Source organism: Monodelphis domestica, chromosome 6 (genome assembly GCF_027887165.1).
Source record: "Monodelphis domestica isolate mMonDom1 chromosome 6, mMonDom1.pri, whole genome shotgun sequence".
NCBI lineage: Eukaryota > Metazoa > Chordata > Mammalia > Didelphimorphia > Didelphidae > Monodelphis > Monodelphis domestica.
In genome coordinates, this window is record NC_077232.1 from 295,071,490 (window position 1) to 295,092,647 (window position 21,158).

At 42.6% G+C, this 21,158-nt stretch overlaps 1 protein-coding gene across 4 annotated transcripts in view; it reads left to right on the forward strand.

Annotated features, from left to right (window-relative positions):
- ZDHHC2 (zinc finger DHHC-type palmitoyltransferase 2) overlaps positions 1-19,421 on the forward strand; it is a 66,405-nt gene extending 46,984 nt beyond the window's left edge. For 3 of the 4 annotated variants that reach the window (XM_056803400.1, XM_056803398.1, XM_056803399.1), the window contains exons 11-13: positions 6,699-6,811; positions 16,375-16,435; positions 17,363-19,421. In XM_056803400.1, the coding sequence (XP_056659378.1) occupies positions 6,699-6,811; positions 16,375-16,415 (154 nt within the window). In that variant the 3' untranslated portion in view covers positions 16,416-16,435; positions 17,363-19,421. Of the gene's footprint in view, positions 1-6,698; positions 6,812-16,374; positions 16,436-17,362 lie in introns of those variants that run through there. The other variant, XR_008913053.1, reaches the window with a different exon arrangement.
- The last annotated feature ends 1,737 nt before the right edge of the window (positions 19,422-21,158 follow it).

Consider the following 21,158-nt stretch of genomic DNA (forward strand, 5'->3'; position numbering starts at 1 on the left):
GATGGCGGCTTAGAGAAAGCTAAAGTGTTCAGATCTCCGGAAAACCCTTCCCGACCAATCTCAAACTATAAGTTCCTAAGGCACCAAAATTCAAAACGATCAACAGCATAGACCCTGGGAATCCTCCTCCTGGACCTGGACCTGGATCAAAAGGTACGGCCCCCCTCAAAAGCCAGAACCCGAGATCACTCGGACCTAAGGGGTAGGAGCGCAGAGTCCAAGGCTCCGGGAAGCCGCAGCCCCACCCCCCTCAGAGAGCAGGGTCGTCTGAAACAACAGCAACCCTCAGGGCGGGCAAGACAGCCTCACCAGCTAGATCCTGCTATCCAAGTCTCAGTGAAAGTCACTTCCCTCGGAGCTCCTGGAAGCCGTGGCCCCTCCCCCCGCAGAGATCAGGGTCGTCTGAAACAACAGTAACCCTCAGGGCCAACAAGACAGCTATTCTGAAGGCAACTTCCGGAAAGCAACCCGACCCAGTCCAGTCGAGGGGGAACCTTAGCAGCAGGGAAACATAGAGAGCCGGGGGAGAGTGTGGCCCCCTGGTCCGACCCTTCCATTCCAGTTCCAGTGAAAGTCATTGCCTTAAGGCATACTCAGCTTAACCCAGGGAAAGCTCATAGAACCAACAATCTGCCCAGGACTAAAGCCTCTGAACACCAGAGACAAGAAAAGCTAATCCTCCCCACTCAGAGATGGCAAACTCCACAGAAGCACAGAAGCCCCAAAATCCCAAGAAAAATAAGAAGAAAGGGGCAACTTTGGACACATTCTAGGGAGCCAAAATACAAAATACAGAGGAGATAGAATACGATACACAAGAAAATGCTCCAAAACCTTCCAAAGGAAATGGAAACTCTCCACAAACCCATGAAGAATTTGAATCAGAAATGACCAAAAAGATGGAAGCCTTCTGGGAGGAAAAGTGGGAAATAATGCAAAAGAAATTCACGCATCTACAAAACCAGTTTGACCAAAGTGAAAAGGAAAACCAGGCTTTAAAGGCCAGAATCAGGCAACTGGAAGGCAACGATCGTGTAAAAGAGCAAGAATTAATAAAGCAAAGCCAAAATACCAAGAAATTAGAAGAGAACATAAAATATCTCACCAACAAGGTGACCGATCTGGAAAATAGAGGGAGAAGAGATAATTTAAGAATAATTGGACTTCCAGAAAAGCCAGAAATAAACACCAAACGCGACATCGTGATATAAGATATAATCAAAGAAAATTGCCTAGAGATTCTAGAACAACGGGGTAATACAGCCACTGACAGAGCTCACAGAACACTTTCTACACTAAACCCCCAAAAGACAACTCCCAGGAATGTAATTGCCAAATTCCAAAGCTCTCAAACAAAAGAAAAAATCCTACAGGAAGCCAGAAAAAGACAATTTACATATAAAGGAATGCCAATCAGGGTCACATAAGACCTTGCAAGTTCTACTCTGAATGATCATAAGGCATGGAACATGATCTTCCAAAAGGCAAGAGAGCTGGGTCTTCAACCAAGAATCAGCTACCCAGCAAAACTGACTATATACTTCCAAGGGAAAGTATGGGCATTCAACAAAATAGAAGACTTCCAACTTTTTGCAAAGAAAAGACCAGAGCTCTGTGGAAAGTTTGAAACCGAAAAACAAAGAGCAAGGAATACCTGAAAAGGTAAATATTAAGGAAAGGGGAAAGGAGAAAAATGTTATCTTCTTCTTTTACTCAAACTCTCTTCTATAAGGACTACATTTATATCAATCTATGTATACTAACATGGGGAAAATGTAATGTATAAATAGGGGGTAAAGAAAGACCAAATAGAATAATCTTTCTCACACAAAGATTCACATGGGAAGGGGAGGGGAAGAAAACTCCTATAAGAAGGAGAGGAAGAGAGGGTTTTTTACTTAAACCTTAATCTCAGGGAAATCAACTCTGAGAGGGAAAAACATCCAGATCCATTGGGATCTTGAATTCTATCTTACCCAACAAGGGTAGGGAGAAGGGAAAACCAAGGGGGGGAAGGGGGAGAGGGAGAACAAAAGGGAGGGAAAGAGAGGGGGGAGGGGGAAGGAACAAAAAGGGAGGGACTAAAAAGGGAAACATCAAGGGAGGGGACAAGGGGGACTGATTCAAAGTAAATCACTGGACTAAAAGGTAGAGCCGAAGAAGAAAAGGTTAGAATTAGGGAAGGATATCAAAATGCCAGGGAGTCCACAAATGACAATCATAACTTTGAACGTGAACGGGATGAACTCACCCATAAAACGTAGACGAATAGCAGAATGGATTAGAATTCAAAACCCTACCATATGTTGTCTTCAAGAAACACACATGAGGCGGGTTGACACCCACAAGGTCAGAATTAAAGGATGGAGTAAGACCTTCTGGGCCTCAACTGACAGAAAGAAGGCAGGAGTGGTAATCATGATATCTGATAAAGCCAAAGCAAAAATAGACCTGATCAAAAGGGATAGGGAAGGTAATTATATTTTGTTAAAAGGGACTTTAGACAATGAGGTAATATCATTAATCAACATGTATGCACCAAATAATATAGCACCCAAATTTCTAATGGAGAAATTAGGAGAATTGAAGGAAGAAATAGACAGTAAAACCATATTAGTGGGAGACTTAAATCAACCATTATCAAATTTAGATAAATCAAATAAAAAAATAAATAAGAAAGAGGTAAAAGAAGTGAATGAAATCTTAGAAAAATTAGAATTAATAGACATATGGAGAAAAATAAATAGGGATAAAAAGGAATACACCTTCTTCTCAGCACCACATGGCACGTTCACAAAATTGACCATACATTAGGTCACAGAAACATAGCACACAAATGCAGAAAAGCAGAAATAATGAATGCAGCCTTCTCAGATCACAAGGCAATAAAAATAATGATTAGTAATGGTACATGGAAAACCAAATCTAAAACCAATTGGAAATTAAACAATATGATACTCCAAAATCGTTTAGTTAAAGAAGAAATCATAGAAACAATAATTTCATCAAGGAAAATGACAATGGCGAGACATCCTTTCAAACCTTTTGGGATGCAGCCAAAGCAGTAATCAGAGGTAAATTCATATCCCTGAATGCTTATATTAACAAACTAGGGAGAGCAGAGATCAATCAATTGGAAATGCAAATGAAAAAACTCGAAAGCGATCAAATTAAACCCCCCCAGCAGAAAACCAAACTAGAAATCCTAAAAATTAAGGGAGAAATTAATAAAATTGAAAGTGATAGAACTATTGATTTAATAAATAAGACAAGAAGCTGGTACTTTGAAAAAACAAACAAAATAGACAAAGTACTGGTCAATCTAATTAAAAAAAGGAAGGAAGAAAAGCAAATTAACAGCATTAAAGATGAAAAAGGGGACAGCACCTCCGATGAAGAGGAAATTAAGGCAATCATTAGAAATTACTATGCCCAATTATATGGCAATAAGTACACCAATTATGGGGATATGGATGAATATATACAAAAATACAAACTGCCTAGACTAACAGAGGAGGAAATAGAATTCTTAAATAATCCCATATCAGAAAATGAAATCCAACAAGCCATCAAAGAACTTCCTAAGAAAAAATCCCCAGGGCCTGATGGATTCACCAGTGAATTCTATCAAACATTCAGAGAACAGTTAATCCCAATACTATACAAACTATTTGACATAATAAGCAAAGAGAGAGTTCTACCAAACTCCTTTTACGACACAAACATGGTACTGATTCCAAAACCAGGCAGGTCAAAAACAGAGAAAGAAAACTATAAACCAATCTCCCTAATGAATATAGATGCAAAAATCTTAAATAGGATACTAGCAAAAAGACTCCAGCAAGTGATCAGAAGGCTCATTCACCATGATCAAGTAGGATTCATACCAGGGATGCAGGGCTGGTTCAATATTAGGAAAACCATCCACATAATTGACCACATCAACAAGCAAACCAGCAAGAACCACATGATTATCTCAATAGATGCAGGAAAAGCCTTTGACAAAATACAACACCCATTCCTATTAAAAACACTAGAAAGCATAGGAATAGAAGGGTCATTCCTAAAAATAATAAACAGTATCTATCTAAAACCATCAGCTAATATCATCTGCAATGGGGATAAACTAGATGCATTCCCAATAAGATCAGGAGTGAAACAAGGATGCCCATTATCACCTCTACTATTTGACATTGTACTAGAAACACTAGCAGTAGCAATTAGAGAAGAAAAAGAAATTGAAGGCATCAAAATAGGCAAGGAGGAGATCAAATTATCGCTCTTTGCAGATGACATGATGGTCTACTTAAAGAATCCTAGAGATTCAACCAAAAAGCTAATTGAAATAATCAACAACTTTAGCAAAGTTGCAGGATACAAAATAAACCCACATAAATCATCAGCTTTTCTATATATCTCCAACACAGCTCAGCAGCAAGAACTAGAAAGAGAAATCCCATTCAAAATCACCTTAGACAAAATAAAATACCTAGGAATCTACCTCCCGAGACAAACACAGGAACTATATGAACACGACTACAAAACACTCTCCACACAACTAAAACTAGACTTGAGCAATTGGAAAAACATTAACTGCTCATGGATAGGACGAGCCAATATAATAAAAATGACCATCCTACCCAAACTTATTTATCTATTTAGTGCCATACCCATTGAACTACCAAAATACTTCTTCACTGATTTAGAAAAAGCCATAACAAAGTTCATTTGGAAGAACAAAAGATCAAGGATATCCAGGGAAATAATGAAAAAAAAAACACATATGATGGGGGCCTTGCAGTCCCTGACCTTAAACTATATTACAAAGCAGCAGTCATCAAAACAATTTGGTACTGGCTAAGAAACAGAAAGGAAGATCAGTGGAATAGACTGGGGGAAAGCGACCTCAGCAAGACAGTATACGATAAACCCAAAGATCCCAGCTTTTGGGACAAAAATCCACTATTCGATAAAAACTGCTGGGAAAACTGGAAGACAGTGTGGGAGAGACTAGGAATAGATCAACACCTCACACCCTACACCAAGATAAATTCAAAATGGGTGAGTGTCTTAAACATAAAGAAGGAAACCATAAGTAAATTGGGTAAACACAGAATAGTATACATGTCAGACCTTTGGGAGGGGAAAGGCTTTAAAACCAAGCAAGACATAGAAAGAATCACAAAATGTAAAATAAATAATTTTTACTACATCAAACTAAAAAGCTTTTGTACAAACAAAACCAATGTAACTAAAATCAGAAGGGAAACAACAAATTGGGAAAAAATCTTCATAAAAACCTCTGACAAAGGTTTAATTACTCATATTTATAAAGAGCTAAATCAATTGTACAAAAAATCAAGCCATTCTCCAATTGATAAATGAGCAAGGGACATGAATAGGCAGTTCTCAGATAAAGAAATCAAAACTATTAACAAGCACATGAAGAAGTGCTCTACATCTCTTATAATCAGAGAGATACAAATCAAAACAACTCTGAGGTACCACCTCGCACCTAGCAGATTGGCTAACATGACAGCAAAGGAAAGTAATGAATGCTGGAGGGGATGTGGCAAAGTAGGGACATTAATTCATTGCTGGTGGAGTTGTGAACTGACCCAACCATTCTGGAGGGCAATTTGGAACTATGCCCAAAGGGTGATAAAAGAATATGTACCCTTTGACCCAGCCATAGCACTGCTGGGTCTGTACCCCAAAGAGATAATGGACAAAAAGACTTGTACAAAAATATTCATAGCTGCGCTCTATGTGGTGGCCAAAAACTGGAAAACGAGGGGATGCCCATCAATTGGGGAATGGCTGAACAAACTGTGGTATATGTTGGTGATGGAGTACTATTGTGCTCAAAGGAATAATAAAGTGGAGAAGTTCCATGGAGACTGGAACAACCTCCAGGAAGTGATGCAGAGCGAGAGGAGCAGAACCAGGAGAACATTGTACACAGAGACTAATACACTGTGGTATAATCAGACCTAATGGACTTCTCCATTAGTGGCGGTGTAATGTCCCTGAACAATCTGCATGGATCCAGGAGAAAAAAACACTATTCATAAGCAAAGGATAAACTATGGGAGTGGAAACACCGAGGAAAAGCAACTGCCTGAATACAGAGGTTGAGGGGACATGACAGAGAAGAGACTCTAAATGAACACTCTAATGCAAATATTATCAACATAGCAATGGGTTCAAATCAAGAAAACATGTAATGCCCAGTGGATTTACGCGTCGGCTATGGGGGGTGGGGGGGGGAGGAAAAGAAAATGATCTATGTCTTTAATGAATAATGCTTGGAAATGATCAAATAAAATATTAAAAAGAAAAAGAAAATGAGCTGCAGCTGTAAGCCAAACCTGTATCCATCAAAACCAAGACGCCATTGCATTTCCTAAGGCCTGTGTGTCCAGGGAAGTGTGACCATGCTTTCAACAGGTTCCCCAAATTGGATCAAGCATCCAGGGAGGATTCCGGGTTATCTTGTTTTATTTTCCACTGTGTTGGTTCACCCTCTGCTCTTTCGAGCTGGTGATCACATGTACCTTTTTTCATCTTATTCACAGATGAGACTGGGCCATTGGCACATCTGTAACATTCAATTCATTTGGCTGAGCTCCAGCCTCCAGGCTGTGTTGCCCAAAGTCACTCATTAACCGTTTCTCCTTCTTCTTGATGTCATACAGCCTCGAAGCCCACCAGTTTCCTTCAAAACCATTAAGGGAATCCCAGAGCCACCTTCTTACTGACTCTCAGTCTTGGACAGACAGCAGCACAAACTCAGACAAGGGAAAAATAGGTAAGGAATGTAACTTTCTTTGTTTCTAAAAATGAAAATTTGAAACTGTTGGTGCATGTCCAATACGATCGCTTTAGAAATGATCTTTCTAAATCACTGGATAGCAAAAATGAATATGGAAATCGGTATTAAGTGATAATACACGTATAGCTCAGTGGAATTGCTTGTCGGCTCTGGGAGGGGGGGAAAGAAGAGGGGAGGAAAAGAACATGAATCATGGAAACATGGAAAGATATTTAAAAATTAAAATTAAAAAAGAAAAGAAAATCCAGATTAAAAATTGAAAAGGTCTTTTCTTTTCTCCCACCTTCAGTGCTGTCCTCAAGGCTCTCTCTGAGCTCTTTAATTTTGACCTGCTGCCTTATGTTAGCAGGCTGATTCTCTCCATTCCCTCCCTCACCTCCATCCCACCCCCCAACTCCCTTAAAATATTTAAGGTCTCCCAAGGTTTCTTAATTTTCATTTGAAAGCCCTTGGCACATAAGGATAAGGAGAGACACATAGTGGATCTAGAACCCAACCTCATGTGCATGTAGGTTAGATCACAGGGTTGGTTAGCTCATTGAGATTGAATGGAATGAAAGAAAAATTTAGGGCAGACTGCTTGGCCATCAGGATAGTCTCTATTTTGATTCATCATTTATGTTTGAAATCTGATTTTTAAATCCTTGTGATCAGAGATTTAGAGATTGTTCAGCTCTAGCCATGAAGAACTTTGCTTTTTGCAAATCATGTTACAAATCATAAACCTATTTATTCTGTGAGCTATGTCTAACCTTGCTTTCTGATTCTCAGAAATATTTTCTTCCAACATTTGTCTTCTGCTTATGAATGCAGCCTTTTGTGGGCAAAGAGCTAGACTGTGAGCTAGGGACATTGTTCTCAAGGATTTAGTGAAGAAGTAGTATGGTGGAGGAAATAGAGCACCAGCCCCAGATCCAAGAAGGTCTTGATTCAAGTCCTACCTCTCAAATCTATTATAAGACCAGAGTTCAGTCCTATGCTCTCAGTGTTCCAGGCAGCTAAGACTATTGAAAACATGCCACTCTCCATTGGTAGCGTTTACATGCTAGCAGTTCTCTATACCAATAAAATTATAATTCTAGTTCAAAATGTGAGTCAAACATTCCCAGGAATGGTTGGGGGTGAGGGATATTTAATAATGACTGATTTTGCTGTACTGTCTCAGTAAATGCCTTTTTCTAGAAGTTAATCATGTTCTGTTGACTGATTAATATTAGAGGGGCACACTAGATGGGGGCTCCAGATTGATAGTATTAGGAGCCATATAGTTATCTCTAGTTCCTGAGAGAAGAAGTAGTATTCTCCCGCTCTGGGAACCTTATCAGTTAGCCCAGGATGAGGGATTTTTTTTAAACCCTCACCTTCCGTCTTAGAATCAATATTGTGTATTGGTTCCAAGGCAGAAGAGTGGCAAGGGCTAAGCAATGGGGGTTAAGTGATTTGCCCAGGGGTCACACAGTTGGGAAGTGTCTGAGGCCAGATTTGAACCTAGAACCTCCCATGTCTAGGTATGGCTCTCAATCCACTAAGCCACCCAGCTGCCCCTAATTTTTTTTTTTTAATCACCATGATACAAATTTTGTACGGAGAAAACCTCTCTTCTTTGGAGTGTTCTCTCCTGTCTCAGATGTCTCTGTCATCCTTTTCCCCATCGTAGTGAGTTATTACAGGGATTCATTACCCTTTGAACACATGATGGTGACGGAAGGGCAGAGCCAGTAGAAAACGTCTGTACTGGAAAACCAGCAACTCTTCCTGTTCAAGAAGGCTGGCACTTCCACTGGCCCGGCTCGTCCTGGTCTAACAGGTTACGTTATTCTGGGATCTCGGCGGTTGCCCTGTCCAACATGCCAAACCTATGGTGACACGATAAAGACAAGGAGCTTTGGAAGAGCTTTGAGCACCGCTTGTGTCTCCAGAGGCCGGACGATGGACCAGTATGCAGAATGAGACCGACGTTCACGTGCACACAGTGTGTGTTTAGAGATGTGCCTGTCTGTACGGCAGGAAGGGCCTTGCACCTGGCGGATGTCAACATGTGTGCTCCTCCACTATGTAGCTCCATTACTAGGGTTTCGGTTTTATTTTTCTACCAGTGCAGGAGAGTTTGGAGGGAACGAGAGGAGATTTTTGTTCATTAAAAAGATCTTCATTTAATTTGTAAAAATCAACCCAAATATAAGGGATAACTAAGCAGCAACCAGGCAATGGGAAGGAACCAAACAAGATGTGGAATGAAAGAGAAAGAAGCAACCTTGCCTTGTCTCCCCTTTTCGCTCAGGTGTCTCCTATGTGATGCTGGGTCTGGGGAGGAGCAAGTTGACATTCATTGTCTTTCCTACAAGAGAATAGGAAATGCAAGGGCCGCTGGGGCTGCAGATACAAGTAGAAAGAAAGAGGGCCCCTGCCCCCAGGAACTCATGTTCTAATGAGGGGAGAGGGGGGAGGGGCTTTAAAGGAAGTCCAGGAGTGCAATCCAGGGAAGGAGATCTGGCAGAAGGTGCCCTTCTTAAAGGGAGGTTCTGGGAGACATCATGCAGACAGAGTAAGATGGTTTTCCAGTGGGATTTTTCACGTTTTACATATATATCAAGAATGTGATTTGGGACTTCCGGTTAAGATGGCGGCTTAGAGAAAGCTGAAGCTCAGATCTCCGGAAAACCCTTCCCGACCGATCTCAAACTAGAAGCTCCTAAGGCGCCGAAATTCAAAACGATCAACAGCACAGACCCTGGGAACCCTCCTCCTGGACCTGGACCCAGTTCAAAAGGTACGGCTCCCCTTAAAAGCCAGAACCCGAGATCCCTCGGACCTCAGGGGTAGGAGCGCAGAGTCCAAGGCTCCCGGAAGCGGCTGCCGCGCCGGGCTCAGAGAGCAGGGTCTGAGGAACAACAACCCTCAGGGTCTTCTACCCAAGTCCCAGTCCGGGTGAAAGTTACTGCCTGGGGCTTCCGCTGCAAAGAGCCTGTCGGTCCGGGTGAAAGTTACTGCCTGGGGCCTCCGCTGCAGAGAGCTGGTCAAAACAACAGCAACCATCAGGGCGGGCAAGACAGCCTCACGGGCTGGATCCTGCTATCCAAGTCTCAGTGAAAGTCTGTGCTCTCGGAGCTTGGGGAAGCGGCAGCCCATCCCCCCGCAGGCCAACGAAACAGCCTCACGGCCAGGGATTCTGAAGGCAACTTCCGGAAATCGAGCCAGGGGGAGAGTGTGGCCTCGTGGTCCGACCCTTCCATTCCAGTTCCAGTGAGGCATATTCAGTTTAACCCAGGGAACGCTCATAGAACCAACATCTGCCCAGGACTAAAGCCTCTGATCACCAGACAAAGACAAGAAAAGCCAATCCTCCTCGTTCAGAGATGACAAACTCCACAGAAGCACAGAAGCCCCAAAATACCAAGAAAAATAAGAAGAAAGGGGCGACTCTGGCCACATTCTATGGAGCCAAAATACAAAATACAGAGCAGATAGAAGAAGATATACAAGAAAATTCTCCAAAATCTTCCAAAGGAAATAGAAACTCTCCACAAACCCATGAAGAATTTGAATCAGAAAGGTCCAAAAAGATGGAAGCCCTCTGGGAGGAAAAGTGGGAAATGATGCAAAAGAAATTCATGCATCTACAAAACCAGTTTGACCAAACTGTAAAAGAAAACCAGGCTTTAAAGCAAGAACTAATAAAGCAAAGCCAAAACACCAAGAAATTAGAAGAGAACATAAAATATCTCACCGACAAGGTGATAGATCTGGAAAACAGGGGGAGAAGAGAAAATTTAAGAATAATTGGACTCCCAGAAAAGCCAGAAATAAACACCAAACTGGACATGGTGATACAAGATATAATCAAAGAAAATTGCCCAGAGATTCTAGAACAAGGGGGCAATACATCCACTGACAGAGCTCACAGAACACCTTCTACACTAAACCCCCAAAAGACAACTCCCAGGAATGTAATTGCCAAATTCCAAAGCTATCAAACAAAAGAAAAAATCCTACAGGAAGCCAGAAAAAGACAATTTAGATATAAAGGAATGCCAATCAGGGTCACACAAGACCTTGCAAGTTCTACGCTGAATGATCGTAAGGCATGGAACATGATCTTCAGAAAGGCAAGAGAGCTGGGTCTCCAACCAAGAATCAGCTACCCAGCAAAACTGACTATATACTTCCAGGGGAAAGTATGGGCATTCAACAAAATAGAAGACTTCCAACTTTTTGCAAAGAAAAGACCAGAGCTCTGTGGAAAGTTTGATACCGAAAATCAAAGAGCAAGGAATACCTGAAAAGGTAAATATTAAGGAAAGGGGAAAAATGTTATCTTCTTTTACTCAAACTCTCTTCTATAAGGACTACATTTATATCAACCTATGTATACTAATATGTGGGGAAAATGTAATGTATAAATAGGGGGTAAAGAAAGACCAAATAGAATAATGGTTCTCACACAAAGATTCACAGGGGAAGGGGAGGGGAAGAAAACTCCTATAAGAAGGAGAGGAAGAGAGGGGGGGGGGTTACTTAAACCTCAATCTCAGGGAAATCAACTCTGAGAGGGAAAAACATCCAGATCCATTGGGATCTTGAATTCTATCTTACCCAACAAGGGTAAGGAGAAGGGAAAACCAAGGGGGGGAGGGGGAGAGGGAGAACAAAAAGGGAGGGAAAGAGAGGGGGGAGGGGGAGGGAACAAAAAGGGAGGGACTAAAAAGGGAAACATCAAGGGAGGGGACAAGGGGGACTGATTCAAAGTAAATCACTGGACTAAAAGGTAGAGCCGAAGAAGAAAAGGTTAGAATTAGGGAAGGCAATCAAAATGCCAGGGAGTCCACAAATGACAATCATAACTTTGAACGTGAATGGGATGAACTCACCCATAAAACGTAGACGAATAGCTGAATGGATTAGAATCCAAAACCCTACCATATGTTGTCTTCAAGAAACACACATGAGGCGGGTTGACACCCACAAAGTCAGAATTAAAGGATGGAGTAAGACCTTCTGGGCCTCAACTGATAGAAAGAAGGCAGGAGTGGTAATCATGATATCTGATAAAGCCAATGCAAAAATAGACCTGATCAAAAGGGATAGGGAAGGTAATTATATTTTGTTAAAAGGGACTCTAGACAATGAGGAAATATCATTAATCAACATGTATGCACCAAATAATATAGCACCCAAATTTCTAATGGAGAAACTAGGAGAATTGAAGGAAGAAATAGACAATAAAACCATACTAGTGGGAGACTTAAACCAACCATTATCAAATTTAGATAAATCAAATCAAAAAATAAATAAGAAAGAGGTAAAAGAAGTGAATGAAATCTTAGAAAAATTAGAATTAATAGACATATGGAGAAAAATAAATAGGGATAAAAAGGAATACACCTTCTTCTCAGCACCACATGGCACATTCACAAAAATTGACCATACATTAGGTCACAGAAACATAGCACACAAATGCAAAAAAGCAGAAATAATGAATGCAGCCTTCTCAGATCACAAGGCAATAAAAATAATGATTAGTAATGGTACATGGAAAACCAAATCTAAAACCAATTGGAAATTAAACAATATGATTCTCCAAAACCGTTTAGCTAAAGAAGAAATCATAGAAACAATTAATAATTTCATCAAGGAAAATGACAATGGCGAAACATCCTTTCAAACCTTTTGGGATGCAGCCAAAGTGGTAATCAGAGGCAAATTCATATCCCTGAAAGCTCATATTAACAAACAAGGGAGAGCAGAGATCAATCAATTGGAAATGCAATTGAAAAAACTCGAAAGCGATCAAATTAAAAACCCCCAGCAGAAAACCAAATTAGAAATCCTAAAAATTAAGGGAGAAATTAATAAAATCGAAAGTGATAGAACTATTGATTTAATAAATAAGACAAGAAGCTGGTACTTTGAAAAAACAAACAAAATAGACAAAGTACTGGTCAATCTAATTAAAAAAAGGAAGGAAGAAAAGCAAATTCACAGCATTAAAGATGAAAAGGGGGACAGCACCTCCAATGAGGAGGAAATTAAGGCAATCATTAGAAATTACTTTGCCCAATTATATGGCAATAAATACACCAATTTAGGAGAAATGGATGAATATATACAAAAATACAAACTGCCTAGACTAACAGAAGAGGAAATAGAATTCTTAAATAATCCCATATCAGAAATTGAAATCCATCAAGCCATCAAAGAACTTCCTAAGAAAAAATCCCCAGGGCCTGATGGATTCACCTGTGAATTCTATCAAACATTCAGAGAACAGTTAATCCCAATACTATACAAACTATTTGACATAATAAGCAAAGAGGGAGTTCTACCAAACTCCTTTTACGACACAAACATGGTACTGATTCCAAAACCAGGCAGGTCAAAAACAGAGAAAGAAAACTATAGACCAATCTCCCTAATGAATATAGATGCAAAAATTTTAAATAGGATACTAGCAAAAAGACTCCAGCAAGTGATCAGAAGGATCATTCACCATGATCAAGTAGGATTCATACCAGGGATGCAGGGCTGGTTCAACATTAGGAAAACCATCCACTTAATTGACCACATCAACAAGCAAACTAGCAAGAACCACATGATTATCTCAATAGATGCAGAAAAAGCCTTTGATAAAATACAACACCCATTCCTATTAAAAACACTAGAAAGCATAGGAATAGAAGGGTCATTCCTAAAAATAATAAACAGTATATATCTAAAACCAACAGCTAATATCATCTGCAATGGGGATAAACTAGATGCATTCCCAATAAGATCAGGAGTGAAACAAGGATGCCCATTATCACCTCTACTATTTGACATTGTACTAGAAACACTAGCAGTAGCAATTAGAGAAGATAAAGAAATTGAAGGCATCAGAATAGGCAAGGAGGAGACCAAGTTATCACTCTTTGCGGATGACATGATGGTCTACTTAAAGAATCCTAGAGATTCAACCAAAAAGCTAATTGAAATAATCAACAACTTTAGCAAAGTTGCAGGATACAAAATAAACCCACATAAATCATCAGCTTTTCTATATATCTCCAACACAGCTCAGCAGCAAGAACTAGAAAGAGAAATCCCATTCAAAATCACCTTAGACAAAATAAAATACCTAGGAATCTATCTCCCAAGACAAACACAGGAACTATATGAACACAACTACAAAACACTCGCCACACAACTAAAACTAGACTTGAACAATTGGAAAAACATTAACTGCTCATGGATAGGACGAGCCAATATAATAAAAATGACCATCCTACCCAAACTTATTTATCTATTTAGTGCCATACCCATTGAACTACCAAAATACTTCTTCACTGATTTAGAAAAAACCATAACAAAGTTCATTTGGAAGAACAAAAGATCAAGGATATCCAGGGAAATAATGAAAAAAAACACATATGATGGGGGCCTTGCAGTCCCAGACCTCAAACTATATTACAAAGCAGCAGTCATCAAAACAATTTGGTACTGGCTAAGAAACAGAAAGGAAGATCAGTGGAATAGACTGGGGGAAAACGACCTCAGCAAGACAGTATACGATAAACCCAAAGATCCCAGCTTTTGGGACAAAAATCCACTATTCGATAAAAACTGCTGGGAAAATTGGAAGACAGTGTGGGAGAGACTAGGAATAGATCAACACCTCACACCCTACACCAAGATAAATTCAAAATGGGTGAAAGACTTAAACATAAAGAAGGAAACCATAAGTAAATTGGGTAAACACAGAATAGTATACATGTCAGACCTTTGGGAGGGGAAAGGCTTTAAAACCAAGCAAGATATAGAAAGAATCACAAAATGTAAAATAAATAATTTTGACTACATCAAACTAAAAAGCTTTTGTACAAACAAAACCAATATAACTAAAATCAGAAGGGAAACAACAAATTGGGAAAAAATCTTCATAGAAACCTCTGACAAAGGTTTAATTACTCATATTTATAATGAGCTAAATCAATTGTACAAAAAATCAAGCCATTCTCCAATTGATAAATGGGCAAGGGAAATGGATAGGCAGTTCTCAGATAAAGAAATCAAAACTATTAACAAGCACATGAAGAAGTGTTCTACATCTCTTATAATCAGAGAGATGCAAATCAAAACAACTCTGAGGTATCACCTCACACCTAGCAGATTGGCTAACATAACAGCAAAGGAAAGTAATGAATGCTGGAGGGGATGTGGCAAAGTAGGGACATTAATTCATTGCTGGTGGAGCTGTGAACTGATCCAACCATTCTGGAGGGCAATTTGGAACTATGCCCAAAGGGCGACAAAAGAATATCTACCCTTTGACCCAGCCATAGCACTGCTGGGTCTGTACCCCAAAGAGATAATGGACACAAAGACTTGTACAAAAATATTCATAGCTGCGCTCTTTGTGGTGGCCCAAAACTGGAAAACGAGGGGATGCCCATCAATTGGGGAATGGCTGAACAAACTGTGGTATATGTTGGTGATGGAGTACTATTGTGCTAAAAGGAATAATAAAGTGGAGAAGTTCCATGGAGACTGGAACAACCTCCAGGAAGTGATGCAGAGCGAGAGGAGCAGAACCAGGAGAACATTGTACACAGAGACTAATACACTGTGGTATAATCGAACGTAATGGACTTCTCCATTAGGGGCGGTGTAATGTCCCTGAACAACTTTCAGGGATCCAGGAGAAAAAAAACACCATTCATAAGCAAAGGATAAACTATGGGAGTGGAAACACCGAGAAAAAGCAACTGCCTGAATACAGAGGTTGAGGGGACATGACAGAGGATAGACTCTAAATGAACACTCTAATGCAAATACTATCAACAAAGCAATGGGTTCAAATCAAGAAAACATGTAATGCCCAGTGGACTTACGCGTCGGCTATGGGGGGTGGGGGGGAGGAAAAGAAAATGATCTATGTCTTTAACGAATAATGCTTGGAAATGATCAAATAAAATATATTTAAAAAAAAAAAAAAGAATGTGATTTGGGGGGGGTAGCTGGGTGGCTCAGTGGATTGAGAGCCAGGCCTAGAGATAGGAGGGCCTAGGTTCAAATCAAACCTCTGTCTTCCCAGCTGTGTGACCCTGGGCAAGTCACTTGACCCCCATTGCCTAGCCCTTACCACTCTTCTGCCTTGGAGCCAATACACAGTATTGACTCCAAGACGGAAGGTAAGGGTTTATTTAAAAAAAAAAAAGAATGTGATTTTTTAAAAGATTTAACTAATTTAAAATATTTTCTATGGTTACAAGATTCATGTTCTTTCCCTCCCCTCCCCTCCCCTCCCCCCCCCAACGTGATTTTAATAGATGGCCTGGTGCGGAGCCAGCTCCTAGGAGACAGCAGGCACCTGGGCACAGGGAAGGGCTCACCAGCTTGGGGATCCCTGGCACAGCCTCCGAGTGCCCAGGGTCATAGCAGCCTCCAAGAAAGGCTGAGGAGTTCATTAGGAGAGGACCGTGGGGGACTCTAGGGGGCTGGAACAGCACTTCCACTCTCAGCCACAAGAAGTTTTCCAAAGTATCCTTGTCTCCTTTTCTCTCAAGGAATGAGCAATCCTGGGCTGACCATAGAAAATGAAACCTAGAGGAGCTGAAGCTCACAAGGGTAAGTTTTGGTGAAAACAAAGAAACAAACAAACACTCTCCAAGTACTTGATAAGGAAGCCTGTTTGTGCTTGACACCACAACTTGTTCTGGAACACGTTTTCAGTTCCTGACTTTTAGTTCCTGACGTTGGCCAGGGTGAGGCAATCCGTATCCTTCCATGTTTGCCTGCTTGACCCGGTGGCATCTCATATGTCCTGTTATTGTTCCATATTTTCTGTTCTCTGTGGTATCAAACCACAAAACGCTGCCATGTTTGTATCTCTCACGACTCCTCCTTTAACTGTTAGCTCTCGGCTCCCTGATCTGGTCAGAGTAGGTCCCGAGAGCTTCGGCTTTCATCCAGGAAACTGGCAAAGATGGCAGAGAAAAAGCAGGTACCCAGTCGATCTCTTCCAAGTCTTCTCCAAACGACTTTAAAATCATGTCTCAAAATGAATTCTGGAGCAAGCAAAGCCCACAAAAAGATGGGGGGAAACCGTTTTCCTGCCCAAGACAACTGAGAAGGCTGGCAGGAAAGGTCTGTCCTAACGGGGTGTGCCAGGGCAAGCCCCACATCAATAAGCCAGTGAATCAGCAGCAGCAGTGGTTGGAGGGGGTCAGATGGGTGGTCAGGAGGAGATTAAAGGGGTATCTTTAGTGGCATTGGGTGCAGGACTTTTGGAGTCCCAGGGCAAGGAGACAGGTTTTGAGCTGGTTCTTCTACCTGTGGCCACAGATGACCAGAGGAGGACCATTATGGCACAAGCTGGACCAGCAACTATGATACCTGGAGGTTCAAGCATTTTTGTTCTTCACTGTATTGACCCCTCCAGTTTATACCCTCCTAAGGGGGTGCTGAAGGGGGGGAGAGTTTAATGTTGCTACACAAACTGTGCTGGCAAGCTTGTTCTAGGTGACTCACCTATGCCTCTGTTTCCTGTTTCAGTCTGAGGTCATGGAGCTGTGATCACCAGAGAAGACCCTTCAGTGAGGAAGGACATCCCATGATTGGCCCGTTGATTCCATTTACTCCTTGCGTAGACCTGCTCAGACAACAGAGCAGAGACGATTCCTTCTCTGTGTCATTGCTTGAACATAACAGAAATTGCAGAAATTTTTGTAAAATGTAAAGAATGTTTCCACTAACACAAAACCCTGCTGAATGCTAAGAGGTCAGTGGCAGGCTATGAGCTGGGAGGACGGGGAAGCTTTCCTCCCTTCCTTGGGCATCTTGGAGGACAGAATTCACTCCTGAGTGACCTTTACCACCAGGGATCCAGATAGCACAAGTTATTATCTAAATAGGTAATTCGGTCAGCTGACTTTCAAGTCTAAAACCCTTTCATGCCGGGCCATCCCTCGAAGTCAGACTCTCCCACCAAATCCGTCTTTAGGGAAGCAGAAATTTGAGAGTTTGGGCTCCAGTGCTGGCTGGCTGCCTCTTGTTCCCGGGGTGACCCTGACCGGGTTTCTAAGCCTCTCTTTCCTCCTCTATAAAATGAGGCCCCTGAAGTCCGTCCCAGTGTCCCAACCAGTCCTGTCATTCTCTGACCGATGGCTACGTGAGGAGGTAGAAGGAAGAGATCAGACCCAGCTGGGGGGATCCTTGAGGATGCAAGAAGAGCAGTGAAATCAAATCTTGCTCAGTGGTCATCTCCATCCTGTGCTCCAAAGGGCATGTCTGAAGGGGAAGATCTGAGACTGTACGGGGACCGGAGTCAACAGAAGACTAGTCCTCGTGCCGCGTTCTTTGTCACATTGGCAGGAGAATTCCTTTCCCCAATTTCAGGCTTCCTAGAATTGACAAAAACAGCAAGATGAGGTCACCAACTTCAAGAAGGCCAAGTGGAAGCGGTTCCAACCGGCTTCTGAATCTGTCTCTAACCTGTTTCTCCGGGTCGTACCCAATCTAGGGAAATGGTTGCACTTCGGTCAGAATCTCTGCTAGGCCGATGGTGTTGACACCCTCTTGCGGCTTAGCAAAATCCTCAAGCATGTTTTACGATGGGGTTGTGCAGAGCCCACGGAAAACTCTGCTTCGAGTCTGAGGTTGGGCTCAAAATAAACTGAAGGGGTATTTTTAATGAGGTCATGCTGAAATGTTGTGTCCTGCCCCCACTGAGAAACCCTCGTGCCTTTGTACGCACTGACGATAGCCAGAATATTAATTCGCGTGTTCTATTTTGAGGGGTGAGCCCATGAGTTTTATATAAGCATTAGGATTTTACACTGTTTATTGCACTGATCCCAGAGTGTAGTGCTTAGTGCCTGTTCACAGGACTGGAGTCCGGTTATCGAGGAAAGGATGACGGTGCTGCAGTTCTCGCCGTGTTTGCTTAGGCAAAGACACAATGCCATGCATAGAAAACCAGGCAGGGCCCAGGGAACACCATCTCCACCCAAGGGCCCCTCGTGGCTGTATTCCTTCAGAATGAGAGCCTGGTTCTTAATTCAAACGGGGTGAGTTTAGAGAAGACGGCCGAAACCTTCTTTCCTGCCAAAGCCCACTGGTGCAGCATTGCCGTGAGGTTTCCAGGGGGAATTCTGGCAGGAGGGATGGGGCCGCTTTCTTTTTCCTTTTGAGAAATGACAATGATCTTGACCTGGCGTCCCTGGGTTTCCTTTGCGAAATCTTTTCTTGGCGCGTGTTACATCTTCATTTTGATTTTGGTGTAAAGGGTTTTGGTTCTGGTTTTTTACAAGGAATCACGGTCATAACTTGAGATTTCACCCATTAGGCGCCGGCTGTCTATGACGGGAACAGAGTTCCGTGAGGGCCTCATGGGGGTGAGCGTGACGGGTTGAGAATGCTGTATTTTAAAGGCCACAATGGCGGCGCCTGTTTGTACAGGCGGTCCCTAGGTGGCAATTTTTGGAAGACGAGGGTACTTGTCAAAGGGGATGACCTCTTTCTCCCCATCCAACCTGTTTGCTGTCCTGTCTGGTTTCCCACTTAAGTGTTTTGCATAACTGCTCATTATTAAAAGGAGACTTGATCAAGTTGAGATGTGTGTGTGGCCATCATTCCAAGGGACATGAACCTCCGGGCTCTATTTTCTCATTTCTGTTCCTTTGAAAGGGAAACGTCCTCTAGAGCTGAATGTGGCCTGGCCATTAGTGTGACCTTGGCCCGGTCCTTGCCCTGACCAGGCGAAGGAAGAGGTTCCCTGTAGCCAGTCACGAGGGCTTGATTCTTCCCTCACACCACCCCGACACATGGTCCTGACTCGGGGTCCAGTCTAGAGGTCACTGCCGCCCATCACCCTCTTTGTCGGTTCATTTTTTCTGGACTTCAAGGCATCTCTCACTGTAAGCTTTTAACCATAAGGCTGGCCAGGCTTTTCCCTTTAGGACTATTTATTATGCCAGCCTGCTTCCTTTGTGTGTGTTGGCTCCTCACGTTTGCTGCTTTTCCCAGCCAAGCTTTCCCGCTTTCAGAAATGTCGCTGACGGGTACCGACTGCAGAAAATGTCCATAGAGAAACTGGCTTATTGGCCCATCAGTAAAGTCAAACCATGCAGATCTGCTCTTTGTATGACTGCGATGATCCCCGTACTGCCCTTTAGAATGGCCATAAGTGAGAATCTTTTTCTTGGTGCTAAAAAAAAGAAGGAAAAAAAGATTCTCAGAAATAATGGTAAGACCAGGAGTAGAAGGGGTGGGGATGATAGGAGAAGCAGGTAGAAGGGCACATCTCACCGGCATCAGGTCATTTGGGATAGGGAGAAAAAGTCACAGAATTAATCAAGTCATTCTAGTGGAAAAAAAAAATAGAAACATCGTGGGTATTGGGCCGAATCCTAGACATCTCCACCAACCTATCAGCTTGCAGCATGGACCCACTGGAAGACTGTCCTGCCAAGATTCCACAGTGCCCTCTCCCTCCCTCTCCCACCTCAGCCTGCCAGTAGCACCGAATTCTAGTGTCTTCACAAATGGAGCCCACAGTGGGGTGACCTGGTGGGAGGAGTAAGAGGAATGTAGTTTGAATCCCAGCTCTTTCCCTTATTCGAGTCTGCGACCTTGGGCAAGCCTGCCTCCTTTCCATAGGAGCCTCCTCTTGCTCCTGGACACTGGAGGCTATCTAAACTGGCCATAGCCCCAGATTCAGAGTGCTTTTCCAAAGGGTCACTGGGCTGGGAAGCCAAAGTCCTCGGTCCATGTTCGAGCTCAACTCGCCATCCACACTGAGCCGGAGTTTCTTCCTCGGTGATATGGGGTCACAGTGCCATCGAGGCGAGCCCCTATCCAGAAATGCGTTCCTTCTTACAACAGTCCAATACATTGTTCATTCAGCCGGTCCTTGGAGGCCTCCCTGGATGGAGGGAGGAGGGACCAATCCCTTCATTCCCTTCAGCGCCGCCCACTTCATTTTTGAAGAGCTCCTTATTAGGAAACTGATCTTGACACCAAATTGAACTGCCTTCAACCTGCTTGTCCTACGATGACTTGTTTGTAATAAAGAAAATCGCCAAACTCCTACAGCCCGTTTTTAGAGCCGCCCCACCTCCCCTTAACTTGGGGGGAGACTGGAGCGAGCCATCCGTTCAGGCGTTAAAAGGCGCCATCTATCGTGCCGTGATTGAGCCGGGGTCTTGCCTCTGTCCTGACATGCGCTATTGGTTTGCATCGAGTTTGAACCTCAGCTGATTGGTTGTGTCACGTGTCCGTGTGAGCTTGTGGGGATACTCGGGAAACAGAGTCGCCCCTCCCTGCCTGCTGCCTGCCGGAAGACACGGGA